The sequence below is a fragment of the Fringilla coelebs genome, assembly GCF_963513975.1.
Source record: "Fringilla coelebs genome assembly, chromosome: 8".
Lineage (NCBI taxonomy): Eukaryota > Metazoa > Chordata > Aves > Passeriformes > Fringillidae > Fringilla > Fringilla coelebs.
The window spans coordinates 1476447-1489013 of NC_140066.1; the positions used below are offsets into that span (position 1 = coordinate 1476447).

Sequence of the window (12567 nt, forward strand, 5' to 3'; positions counted from 1 at the left end):
TCCATCACACTGTGCTCCATGATGTGGTAATGGGGAGAGGCCAAGGCAGGCTCATGAAATAATCTGAGCTGCTGAGGTGAGAAAGCTGCAGCTCTGCCAGGCTGAGAGCAGCCGAGGGCACAGTGTGAGGAGCAGGCAGAAACTGGGGGAGAAGTTATGCTCTGAAACTGGGCTAGCAGGGAATGAGGAGATAGGTGGCAGGAAGAATGAGGAGCTGCTTGGAATAACACAGAGCAGTTCATCCTCCTTCAGAATTCTCCCTCGTGGCAGGGAAGTGGTGGTTCCCTGCTTCCCAGACTGGCTGAAGGGTGATGAGATGGGCTTTTTACAGCTCCAGGACTTTCTACCCTTTGCCTCCTTAGCCAGGAATAAACTTTTTCACTTGGGATTGAATTTAACCCAAGATAAATTTAGTCTAGATTTGATGATTGCTCTTTGGCTCTTCTCAACAGCCTGCAGTGGGTTTTAAATTCCTTGTTCATTTAGAGGCTGGTTTTTGTGTAATAAATTGCTGTGTTGAGATCAAACTGGCTACTGAGCATGGCCAGGGAAGGAGCACAGACTGGCAGTGCAGGAAGGAGCATGAAATGAAGCAGTAAAATGTGCTTTAGTGCTACTGCTGCTGGAAAACCTTTCCTGTAGAGCAGCTAATGGAGCACACAGAGTGTGCTGGAAGGAAGGCTTCTGTGAGCACACCTGGCAGGCCTTAAACCTCAGACACAGTGAAAAAATCCCACAACACTGACAGCAGCTTCTCGGGGGTGTACGTGCTTTTTTATTTATCATGTGGTGCCAAGGCATTAGTTACAAACATCTGACATCAAGGTGACCAGGATCACAGGTGTGACCAGAGACAGGAGGGTTTCAGGACAGTCATAGCCCCAGAGCAGCCCACGAGGCTGTGCCAGCTTACCTGCTGCCTCTGGAGCCCTGGAGGAGCAGCAAAGCCAGCAGGCATTGCTGACATCTTGCTGCTGGAGGGAACTGCAGTTGGAAAAAGGTGATTTTCTTCCAAACGTCTCCTTTTGTTCCATTGAACTGAGTGCAAAGTTAGGGAAGGTGGAAGAATGATCTGTAGAATTTTTAATTCATGAGCACTATAGTGTCACAGGCTTTTATAACCAGCAGCCTAGAAATTACCCTGCCCCAGTGTCCTGAGCTTACAAACATGGCAGCCCCAAGAGGAAAGGCACAGTTTAGGGTTATTGCTGCTGCCCAGAGTGTGGAGCCATCCCATAATGGCAGGCTGTGACACACAGGAAGCTCTGGCTTTTGAGGGAGCCCTTTCACCTTGGCAAAGGTAGAAGGCCATGATGAAGGATCTATGAAATGGCCAAGCAAAGACATCCTGAGTTACAAATGTAGTCTGGGAAGAATTCATGACGTGGCAAAATGGCAAGTTACATCCTTCTAAAAAAATTAGTCCAAGTGGAGTTCAGATTCAAAAGCATTTAGAAAAAACTAGTTTTTCTCAAGTACATTGCAGAGTTCTGGACTAGCAGGATTTACCCTCACGACACACTTTGAGTGCAGCCGTTCAGCACTCACCAGCAGTCCTGCATTTAGGAAGTCTGTCAGAAGTAACTTAATTCCCTACTGTTGCTTTGGAAAAGTCACCCCACTCCTCAGATTCAAGGTATGTGTATTTCACACTCTGGTCTCAGAATAATGATTTCAACGTTCTTCTTTTGTGCAGCAAGTAGGAACGTTTTTTTATTGTTCATGTCTGATTTATCTGCACTGCCAAATCCAAGAGCCAGCAGGTTTACTGGGGTCTCAGAAGAGAGCAGGGAGCTGAACACAGATTCCTGTTCATGTCCCCAAAGGCCTTCTAAAGAGCTGTCACCCCTGCTGGCCTGCAGTCAGTGCTTTCTTTACTACACTGGTGCATCCACATTGCTCCAACCCTTTGTGTGTTTCATCAAACAATTCCAAGCTTACATTTCCAAGGTGTAGTCTTGGCCAAGGCCAAGTCTTTGGATGCTGCAGTGTGGACCCAGGTTTAGGGCCCAGCAGCAGTGTCAGAAATCCTGTGTGTCACACACAGACCCACTGCAGTGGGGCTGCTCTCACCCCTGCTGGGGGAGCTCCTGAGGCTGCCCAAATCCAGCTGCTGACTGCAGGCTGCCTCTGGCCACTTTACACACTGCTCCTTCCCAGCTGCAGCTGTGCAAAACACCAGAGCTTGGCACTGCAGGAGAATCAGTGCTATTGCCAACTGTGTGCTTCTAACTAATCCAACAGCATTTTCAAATAATTTAAGCAAGTGTTACCTTACAGATTTAGAGCAAAATGTTGACATGTATTATAATTATTAAGTAAGCAGGGGAAAAGATGAAAAATCATGGGAAATTCAAAATAAGAAAACATAGTGGCAAAATATTAGACTATTTCTCTGCCTCTGAATTCACTCATGACTTGCACAGGATGGATTCTCTTCTTTGCAGAACCTTTTCTGACAGCTGCATAGATTTCTTCTGGCTTCTCTCTTTTAATCAGGGGCTTCTTCTCTGGAGCCTTCATTCTCCACATCACAACTGGATGTCGTGGGCCAGTAGGACTCTGAATCTTGATAATCTTTGTGGATGCAATATAGGACATCTTCACTGTCTGCACCACAGAATTCATTAAGTTTTTGGCGGCCTGAATCAGTGAAGTGACGCTGTCCAGCTGTAATGGGAAACAGAAACACCAGCCTAGAAGTCAGTGTGCTTTTAACCACGGTAGGCACAGGAATAAACACCAGGTAAAAAGTAAGACTACCAGAGACTAAACCCTAATACCCACATTTTCCTTTTGTGTGTTTGATCACTGTGCTCATGCTCTGCTGCTCAGATTTATTGTGATGTATGGAAATTCATGCTGGTGGAATATATAAATGCTTTGGAAGATAAAGAAAAAAACCAATTAGCATTAACAGGAATTCATGATGCTTGTCTGCAGGGTCCTTCTGCAATTACTACTGATGGGTAATGAAACCAACTTGAAGAAGAGCTGTGCAAATGACCACTTGCTTTGTTTCAGCACTAGGTAAGGCCTCCAGCTGCTCCTGTCCCCTTCCAGGCTCCCACAGGTGCTCAGGAGCAGTGCTGGGACACTCTGAGCTGTCTCTGGCTCTGCCAGAGCTGCTGAACCTGTTCTCAGCAGCCAAGATTTGTATGGGGTATTAAAAGTGGGATAACCCACAGAAATCCCAGTGACTGTGTGGCCTCTCCAGCTGCTTGGGGAGTGCCACCCAAGGGCAGAATGCAGAACAAACAAAGCCCATCACTTCCCCAGCCTCCAGCCCAGCCAGACCAGGGGTGTCTTCTGTCACTGCTCATGGACAGGAAACAGGAGCACTGAGGAAGCTCTGCATGGCTGGCATGGAGAAATAGTAGGATTACTCTTCAAAGTGGGAGAGCCTTCACACTTCACCTTCCAAACATCCCCTTTGCTGAAACATCTGTGTAAAAGCACTGGAGCCAGTTCTTGAAGGGCTGTCTGTGGGTTTAGTGGCAGTGATGCTGTCCTTTGCCATCCAGCCCAACCCCCGAGCCTTGGGCAAGGTACAGATTTACAAATGGGGTTATTAGGGGAGGTTAAAGACTTCTCCCTTTGCCAGATCAAACAAATTGATCAGGTGAGAGAGGTGTGCTATTATTGTCTGTCTTCATTCTGATTGTGTAACACGAATACAAATAAGGCAGAAATAAAAAATTCAGCCAAGAGGCTGGATTTAGTTGCAACTTGGAAACGCCTCTGAACTGGCAGAAAAATCTTCCAGTTAATACAACACACACTGCTGCTCTCTGGAAATGAAAAAAGCCCAACATTAAAAAAAAAAATAAGATATCTGGTTGAATGCACACATATGTGTGATGGCAAACTGAAATTATCTCAATTACCAAAAAAAAGGTGCAAAATCTACCAGATGGCCTCTAAAGCTCATTCCATGCTGCAGCATGTGAACTTTCTAGAAAGGGCTGCCAGTCTCTAGCAGCCCCGTGGTGTTTGCAGGGCACTGCTGCCATCAGAGGGCAGGTGGGTGTGTATGAGCTGAATCCCAGAGCTGGGCTGCCCAGCCCTCAGCAGCCTTGGCCCTGCAGCACAGCTGCTGTCACACACTTGGATGTGAACTTCAGAGCACCTGCTGACCCCCAAATGTCAAACATTTCTTTATATATCTAACACCTGTGAAACAAACCATTTCCCTAGGCTGCAGGCTGTGGGGAAGGTTTTGCTCAGAGTTCCTGTCCCACGCTCTCAGCACCTCTGCCGTGCACCCCCTTCCCCAGGGAGGCTCAGGGGCAGAAGGAGGGAGGCCCTGGCCACAGCTCCCTGCTGGATGCTGGCACACAGTGCTTGCTGGAGCAGGAGGAGACACAGCTTCATAGGAACCTCCTCCTTTCATGCAAACCTGAGGGCTGGTTATACCAGACAGACCTCTGCATGCACGCACACACATGACATTTCAATTGTCTGTTGCTATCTAGAACAGCTGACAACACCACGATCCTGACAGCTTCTTGAAAGCTTTGAATAACTTTTTTTTTTTTCCCCTTTCCAGCACTGGCATGGTAACACTGCTCTGAAGCTGCTGGGACAAAGAAAAAGATGGTTTTGGTTCTCTGACAGATGATAATGGGATTCAGAGGAACCCTCTTCCCTGAAGTCTCCCAGTGCCTGCAGGGTGTGTAACTGTGCCACCATTTTGAAGCTGCTGGCTGAGAGAGGCATGTGAGGAGGGATGGCAGGTTGGGCAGCAAATGAATTCTTGTTTGCATGGAAGGGAAAAGGCTTCTTGAAGAAACTGGTAGCATCCAGGCAGGATGCTACAAACCTTCAGCTGTTCTTTCCTGTGACTTCAGTGTGTGTAGTGTGGAACATGGAGAATGCTGAGGTGAGCACTACAACTTAGCTGGCCTTTCCTCTCCTGTGGAAACTGAACAGTTACCTCCTCCTTCTGCCCCCTGTGGCTCCCACAAATTGGCTGTGGAACAGTCTAGGGCTCCTTCACCCCACCCCTGAGATCACAAAAACTGCATTTTTATTGTTTCCTAAACTATAATCATAGGTATCTACTATAAGCAGCAAAAAACCTTCAGGAGTGCCTAGTCTTGATGAGGCTGTAAGTGAAACCCAGCGTGCAGCCATGTCACAGTCTGACAGGGGCTCTGGCAGGGGCCCCCTGTCAACTCCAGCACTGGCACTGCTGGAGAGCCAAAGCCTGACTCCAAGCCCAACTGCAGAGCTAGAGGCACAACTCCCCTGCCCCTTGCCATGCCACAGGAACTGAGCATCTGCCATAGCATTAAAGCTCTACAAAAGATGCCCTGAGCCACAAAGAGCCAGGCAGGCCCCTGGCTCCCAGCTGTGAAAAGCAGCTCTGTGTCTCCCCTGCTGCAAGGCAGCGACCTAGGGCCCACCAAGGGTGTTAGACTGGGGTTTTGCTGCATTACCTGGGGCTGGGCTGAGGCAGAACAGGCACTGAGGTGAAGGACACTCAGTTAATGCTGTCTGCCCACAGCATTGGCTGTGTCCTTGTGTCTACCTGTCCCTTCCCCTTTCTGATGCACCTCACATTTGCCTTCTAAAGAGGAAGGTTGTGTTGGGTGGGGTATTAACTGCATTCAGAATTTTGGAGAAGCTTTTAGATGTTCTTAGATGTGTATTACAGATGGTAACAATCTGGCCATACATTTAATTTCCTTTTTTTTTGCTTTAGAGAACAGTTGTTTTTCTACCTCAATGCCAGTAACACTGTATGGGTTTGGTGGAAATCTGTTCTATAAAACTGCTGTACTCGAGAACTGTCTTCACTTGGATGCTTTTATCTCAGATATTCAGCAGGCTCTTCAAGGTCTCATACCCAGGAAAACTGAAGAAATGAAACTTGGCATAAATAAAAGCCTGATAAAATATTCATTGAACGTTTAAGTCCATTTCACTTAGAGAGATGTAGCAGCAAACTCTTCAATGCACAGCAAGTGGTACATAAAGATTCACTGGTAAAACAAACAAACCAACCAACCCCAAACTAAACTTGTTTTATTTTTGCCTAACTTCACTTTTGCTCTTTCAGCATTTTCCATGGAGATGCAACATCCCAGCCTTCAGATTTTACAGGTCTGACTGTGTAAGTTAAGACAATAATTCATTAAAGGCTTCAGGAAAAACATCCCTTTCCATTTCTTTCCTCACCTGTCCTGTGAGCAATAGTACTTGGCTGCCATTGCAAAAGGAATTCAGAATTATTCTGACTACTGTAATTTTACACTGGGGTGAAACACACATGATACAGAGCAGATGACAGTATTTAAAAATAAAAAAAATCCCACCCCAAATCATGCTGGCAGCACTCATGCTGAAATCCACTCTCCCTTCTCCAGCACTTTTATTCCTCCTCTGTAGTAAGTCCTGAGAGCAAGAAAGCAAACTCTCTTCTGAATAACAAGGCTGAAGGAAAATGTTAGACAAGAAATGAATTTTGAAACTTTTTTTCCAGTTTGCTTACATGCATTGTATTTTTCTCATTTTGGTAATTCCATGTCTTGGCACTAGTGGCAATCCATTGCTATGAAATGCTGAACAATATAATAACTGATATGGGCAGGTATTTTGAATATTCAGAATAACAAAGAGTATTGTGACTTAGGAACTGCAGAAATCCTTTTGGAAACAAGGTCAGTTATTAAAAATTGATTTTAATTTAATCACAAGATTAATGATGAAAATTCCTAGAAGCAGATTTCATTTGGTACATTATACTGAGAGACTAAAACTGAATTTTTATTTCTTTGACAGCTACATCTGAAAGTAACATGAGTTCTAGATTTTTGTGGAGAGCAGTGAGTGTTTGAATAATGCTGCATTTCAGATGAGGAGTCCTTACTATACTGTGCTTTTGGTTTAAATCCTGCTTTTTTACTAGGTGAGCTAATTGCTGTTTTGAATTATTTTATTGTTCTTTCACTAAGGCTGCTATATAAAATAGTCATTTAATCCCTTAAGATTAAAAGTAGCCAAACAATTCAAAAAGAGTGAAATCTCCATTGATGAAGGCACTGCAGTTTTTACTGGGCCTTGGCCAGGATTTTAACACCACTTACTTGCCTGCTTTTCTGAGCCTCCCTTTTTTCCCCACTCAGAGCAGTGTTGATTTGCTTTTAGTGGGAACTGAGTGGATCTTGGTCTAGCTGTGGCACCAGAAGATGGGTGTTCAAGAAAAGCACAGCAAATCTGGAACTGGAAGCACTTGGTTACCTGCCATGTGTGCTCAAGCAGCTGACAGATGACACACAGAACCTGTCACAGGTTCAACCCCAGTACAGTTTAGATGGGGAATGAGCCAAAGGGAGCCTTGCCATTGTGATTCTTTTCTCTGGGAAGTGTTCCCTCACTGTTTTGCTCACCTCTGCTTCACCATGCTCTCACTCTGGGATACTAGAGAGGTTTCATCCCCCTGCAGGTGGCCTAAGGAAAGCAGCTCCACTGCTTGAGTTTCTTTTCAGGGAACTGAGTTTTCCTAGAAACGTGGCTGTTCCACTGGTTATCTATGTTTGTGTGCCCATCCAGTGATTGCATTAAACACCTCAGGGGTGTCTGGGGTCTGTTCCATGTTTCACCCATTTTTCAGGTGGGGAAATTGAATCTAATGGACTGAAAACTAACCATTACCAGAGTCTGCTTCAGGCTAAGCAGGATTCAAAGAACTGAAACTGAGTTCTATAATTAGGCCAGGCCTGTGTCCAAGTTCAATGATAAACAACTTACATTAAGGGCTGTGAAACTGTTCCTGTGCAACACCATAATGGAGCAGATACTCAGCCAGGCAGATAGCTCAGTCTCTCCCCACTACTGCTGCTTTCACTTCCAGGGGAGATTTTAAAAATCTATCTATTTTTAAAAAACAGGCCCTTGAGAAAAACAACAGTGGCTTAATATAAATCTTTTCCTTACTGTTGAGGAAGAAATTGAGTGTTTGTTGCAATAATATTTTACATACACTAAGACTAAGAACTATAGGACATATCCTGATTTTGCTAATTGCCAGAGTAATTATTACTAGGAAAAGTTAGCTGTCCTTTAGTGTACATTACCAGAAATATTTCCTACTCCTTTAAATTAGTTTTCTCAGTAGATGCAGTTTAGAATGCAGTAGTAACTGAGTTCTCTCTAAGTGATTGACAGGAAAATCTATCCCTTGCTTTGCTTCCAAAGGCCAGGATTTCTATATCCACACACCCGCCAGCATACACTGGGCAAAAGCTAGAAAGGTATAGTGGTACTAAATTAAAAAAAAAAAAACCACCCAGAGTGAAATACTTCTGTCAACTCTCAGCAGAAGAAGACTTTTGTCAGGTCCTGGAGGTTAATGTCAGCTTTTAGAAATGGAGCAGTTTGGTATTTTCAGTCAAATACTGAAGTAAGTCACTTCCTGCGTGGTGTGAAGCCCTACAAGTAACCTCCCCCCAGCCAAACAGGCTGAACTAAGAGTTCCCAACAAGGGCCAAGGAGAAGGGAAGTGGCTGAGCAGGGAGCAGGAGCTGTGACCTGGTGCTGGGGGTCAGGGCTGGGTGTGAAGCAAGGCAAAGGGGATGCTGCTCCCCCAGTCACAGGCAGTGGGAGCGGGACGGCGGCACAGGAACGAACCGGGTCCTGCAGTGACTGGGCTGGGCTGGCAGGGCAGCCCCTGCTCCAGTGCCACTCCCAGCCTGCTGCTTTGAGCCCTTCCTTCCTTCCACCCAGTCCTGGCAAGGCCACAGCAAGGCTGTTCTGCCCATCTCACTGCTCCTCCAGGGGAAAGCACAGCCAGGCCCTGGCAGGAGCTGAAAAGCCCTGCTCCCATCTCCTGCCCTGCTCCCATCTCCTGCCCTGCCCGAGGGGCAGCTCCTCTCCAGCAGCAGCCGAACCCCTTCCAGTGGTGAAGCTGTGGGGCTGTTTGCCAGCTGCCACAGCGGTGCACCTTGGCCACCTTTTCCTGGGGTATAGGTACCAGGGATTGGGACTATGTCAGCCAAAGGCCTGGAGACACTCCCTTGCATTTTTCTAACTTCTGGTTTACAGCCTTGCCTCTGTGTTTTCACCTGGTTGAGCCCTCAAAGGTGGAACACATTCATTGCAGTGTCATGCTGGAAACATGATTTAACAGGCCCAGGAACTTAGCAAGGGAAACAGATATTTCAGTCTGGCCTTGGAGCATGACATTAGACACATTAAAGCACCTCCATTTGCCACAAAAGCAGCCTGATGTCAGTGTTTAAGTCTGGCTCTTGAGATACCAAGGGGAAGAGCTGAAGATAAATGAGACATTTGCAGGAACAGCAAAGGGAAACAGCCCTTAGTGCACAGGTAAGGCTAGCCAGCCTGGGGTGGAGGGGGAAGCTTCTGGGCCAGTTAGCAAATTCTGGGATACTGGGACTCTGGAGAGTTTGCTCTTCAAGAACCCTCCTTTTTAAGGCCAAAAAGCTTTGTCTCTCCTGCCAAATACAACATAAAACATAAGACAATAATGACTGTAAATAGCACAAAACAGAATTGCCTGACAAAAGTAATGGAGCACAATATTGATACGTAAGATATGTTCATTTTCTGCCCTGTGATACAGTTCTCTCTAGTTAAAGCCATTGCTGGAAAAAGAGCAAATTGGCAAGGTAAGGTGGAAGCCTATTGTAAGTGCAGTATCAGCTTATCTGCATAAAGGAATGCAATTACTGTCAATCTGCATTCTGCAAATGTTACCCCATTAGTTTGTGCCTGAAGAGGCACCAGTTTAATTAATAGAAGGAAATGTCCATTTCCTATTTAATCATTCCCAGTGAACCCTCACCATTTGGACTCGTGCAGCTTAGAACCTGGCAATGCAAGGACTCACAATACTGGGTGGGCCTATGAAAGACTAAATAGTCAGCAAGGAATTTTTAATGATTGAAGATAACAAAACTGCAATGAATGGAGAGCTAGAAGGTGATGATCCACATCTCTTCTTCTCTTTTTCTGTACAGGACCCCCTCTAACCTCCATAATGAGGGGCTGACTAGAAAGAAAATACCAGAGCTTGGGAATGGACAGTGAGAAAGGCAGACTTCAAGTGTGTGTAGCCTGAAATCCAAAAGCCACCAATCAAGGAGAGCAGTGAGAAGAGCTGCCAGCTGGGAAGTCCACAAAGCATCCCAGCTGCCCAGGGAAAGTGGCCTAAATAACCTCCACTGATGCTGCAGCCAGGTATGAAGTGTAGGAAGAAAACCCCCAGGGCAGGGGAGGCTGAGCGCTGCAGCAGGGCAGACACTGGCACAGGGCACACAGATCAAAACAGCTGAAGAGGACTGAGCTGTGTTTATGGATTTCAACAGCTTTTCATATGCATAATGCTCTTTGTTGTCATTCCATGCTGGCAGACAGCAGCACCTCCTCCAGTGCAGATCATCATGGAGGTGAGAACAGCATTTGCTGCTGACAGAGCCACAGCTGCCCTTGTGCCGTGGCACTGCCACTCACTGCTCCATGGTTAACCTGGAGCACCAGTTTAGGGCTCCTTTGGTTTAGGGCTCCTTGCTCCACCACAGCATCATCCAGAACTGCTAAGACAGCAACTGTGGCTGCTCTGTTTCGAGAAGACAGTCCTTTCTTTTGCAGGTCTGCAAATAAGTGACACTACATCCTCTGCTTTTCATCCCTCTCTTCCTCTCCATTGATCCTTAGGCTTCAAGAGAGGCTGGTTTGGGTTATTCTTTTAATGAACTGCTGCTCTCTTGAGAAGGCATTTCCCCTGAAGGTGATTTAAACCCAAGATCCTTGTGTACAGTTCTAATGGTTGGAGAAGGGAGGTGTGGGGTAAATGTAGAGTGCCACCCCAAAACAGTGCTTTCATGTGTGGATTCCACCAGCTGGTACTCAAAGTGGATTTGTCACTGTGGAAGCTGGTACTGACCCATCTGAATGTGGAAATGTGTCATTTCTCACAGGAGAGGAGCTTCCCCCCTCAGTTTTTGTACTGCCAGATGCTTGTCCCAGCTCCTGAAGGAAGTGGGAGATGAGGGAGGGACTGTGAGGAGCCAATGCCAGCCAGAGGAGGGGAGGATGCCCAAGGACCAGGGGGGTCATTCATGCACACCTTCATGGATGCAGGGGGAGGAGCAAACAATGGAGGAACCTGTAAGTATGATCATTTCCTAATGCTCCTTCGGGTAGATTTCTTTTCCTGTAGCAGATCTTCACTAACCAGAGGATGGATTCAGTTTTTTCCTTAATGCACAATAAAACCAGTACTATCTGCAAGGGCTTGCCGTCTCCTTTTCTGATTTTCATTCAGACAAGATCAGGACTGGGGAGAATATAAAATATAATCCTATTCCAGCTACATTTCTGATTCTTCTATTTCCTAATGGAGTTCTAATATTATTTTCTGGGCAGGGACAAGGTGGGAAGGCGGAGAAGAACCCCTCTGCTGTCTCACACAGAACTTGGGTTTGTCACTTATTTCAAGGCCAGTTAACCTAGGAATGTGATCAATTTCTAAAGCCCCCACGTGCACTTTCAAAACTGGAACTTGCTTCAGCTTTTAAGAAAAGCAATTCAATAACCAGCCATTTTATACCGCTAATGCATTTCTCTCCCTCTTGACTGAGCAATTTACCTGCACAACATAAATCCCACTATTCTTCTAAAACCGAAGCAATTAAAACATAAAGAGTTAAATTAATACAAAGGCCATCACTGCTTGGTTGGGCTGCAGTTTCAGATAACCACAATTTTAATTGTGGGAGGGGGGCAGTTGAGCCCAGTCAGTCACAAATAGCCTCCCCTTCCCAAGACAGAGACCAGGGAGACTTTTTTCAATTTCCTAGAAATTTTTCATAACCACTGACACCAACCCTGTCTCCACTGTCTTTAAAAGGCCTGGGCTGAGAGAACAGGTCTCTTTTGATACTGGCTAGCAATCTGACTCTTTTCTATGCAGCACCCATATTATTTAAAAAAAAAAAAATTAACACAGTCTTTGTTGGAGCATTCTCTAAGATTATTTAAGAGAGTAGCATCCTTGCAGCAGCTCACCTTGATTTCACAGAACACCCCCAAAGCCATTCAGGCCTCTAAGCACATTCTTCATTTCCACTGGCTCCCAAAGGAAGCCTGTTCATTGAACTAGAGGGGACTGGTGCAGCACATGGGGCAGTAATTGCTGCCCTGGGGAGGCGTGCGCGCAGCACAGCGCCCAGGGAGGGCACAGCATGGGAGGGCTGGGGCACAGAGACAGCTGCCTGTGACACTGATTGGCTGCAGCAGCCCAGGAGCAGCAGCTGATTGGATGGCAGGATACATGGGCAGAGAATGAGCAGCAGCTGATTGGATGGTAGGATACATGGGCAGAGAATGAGCAGCAGCTGATTGGATGGTAGGATACGTGGGCAGAGAATGAGCAGCAGCTGATTGGATGGTAGGATACATGGGCAGAGAATGAGCAGCAGCTGATTGGATGGCAGGATGCGTGGGCAGAGAATGAGCAGCAGCTGATTGGACGGCAGTATGCGTGGGCGGAGAATGAACAGCAGCCGATTGGATGGCAGGATGCGTGGGCAGAGTATG

At 46.3% G+C, this 12567-nt stretch overlaps 1 protein-coding gene across 3 annotated transcripts in view; it reads right to left on the reverse strand.

Annotated features, from left to right (window-relative positions):
* Positions 1–762: 762 nt before the first annotated feature.
* The window catches only part of CTNNA3 (catenin alpha 3), a 418277-nt gene continuing 406472 nt past the window's right edge, over positions 763–12567 (reverse strand). For all 3 annotated transcript variants that reach the window (XM_084210853.1, XM_084210854.1, XM_084210852.1), the window contains exon 18: positions 763–2670. In XM_084210853.1, the coding sequence (XP_084066979.1) occupies positions 2383–2670 (288 nt within the window). In that variant the 3' untranslated portion in view covers positions 763–2382. The remainder of the gene's footprint in view (positions 2671–12567) is intronic.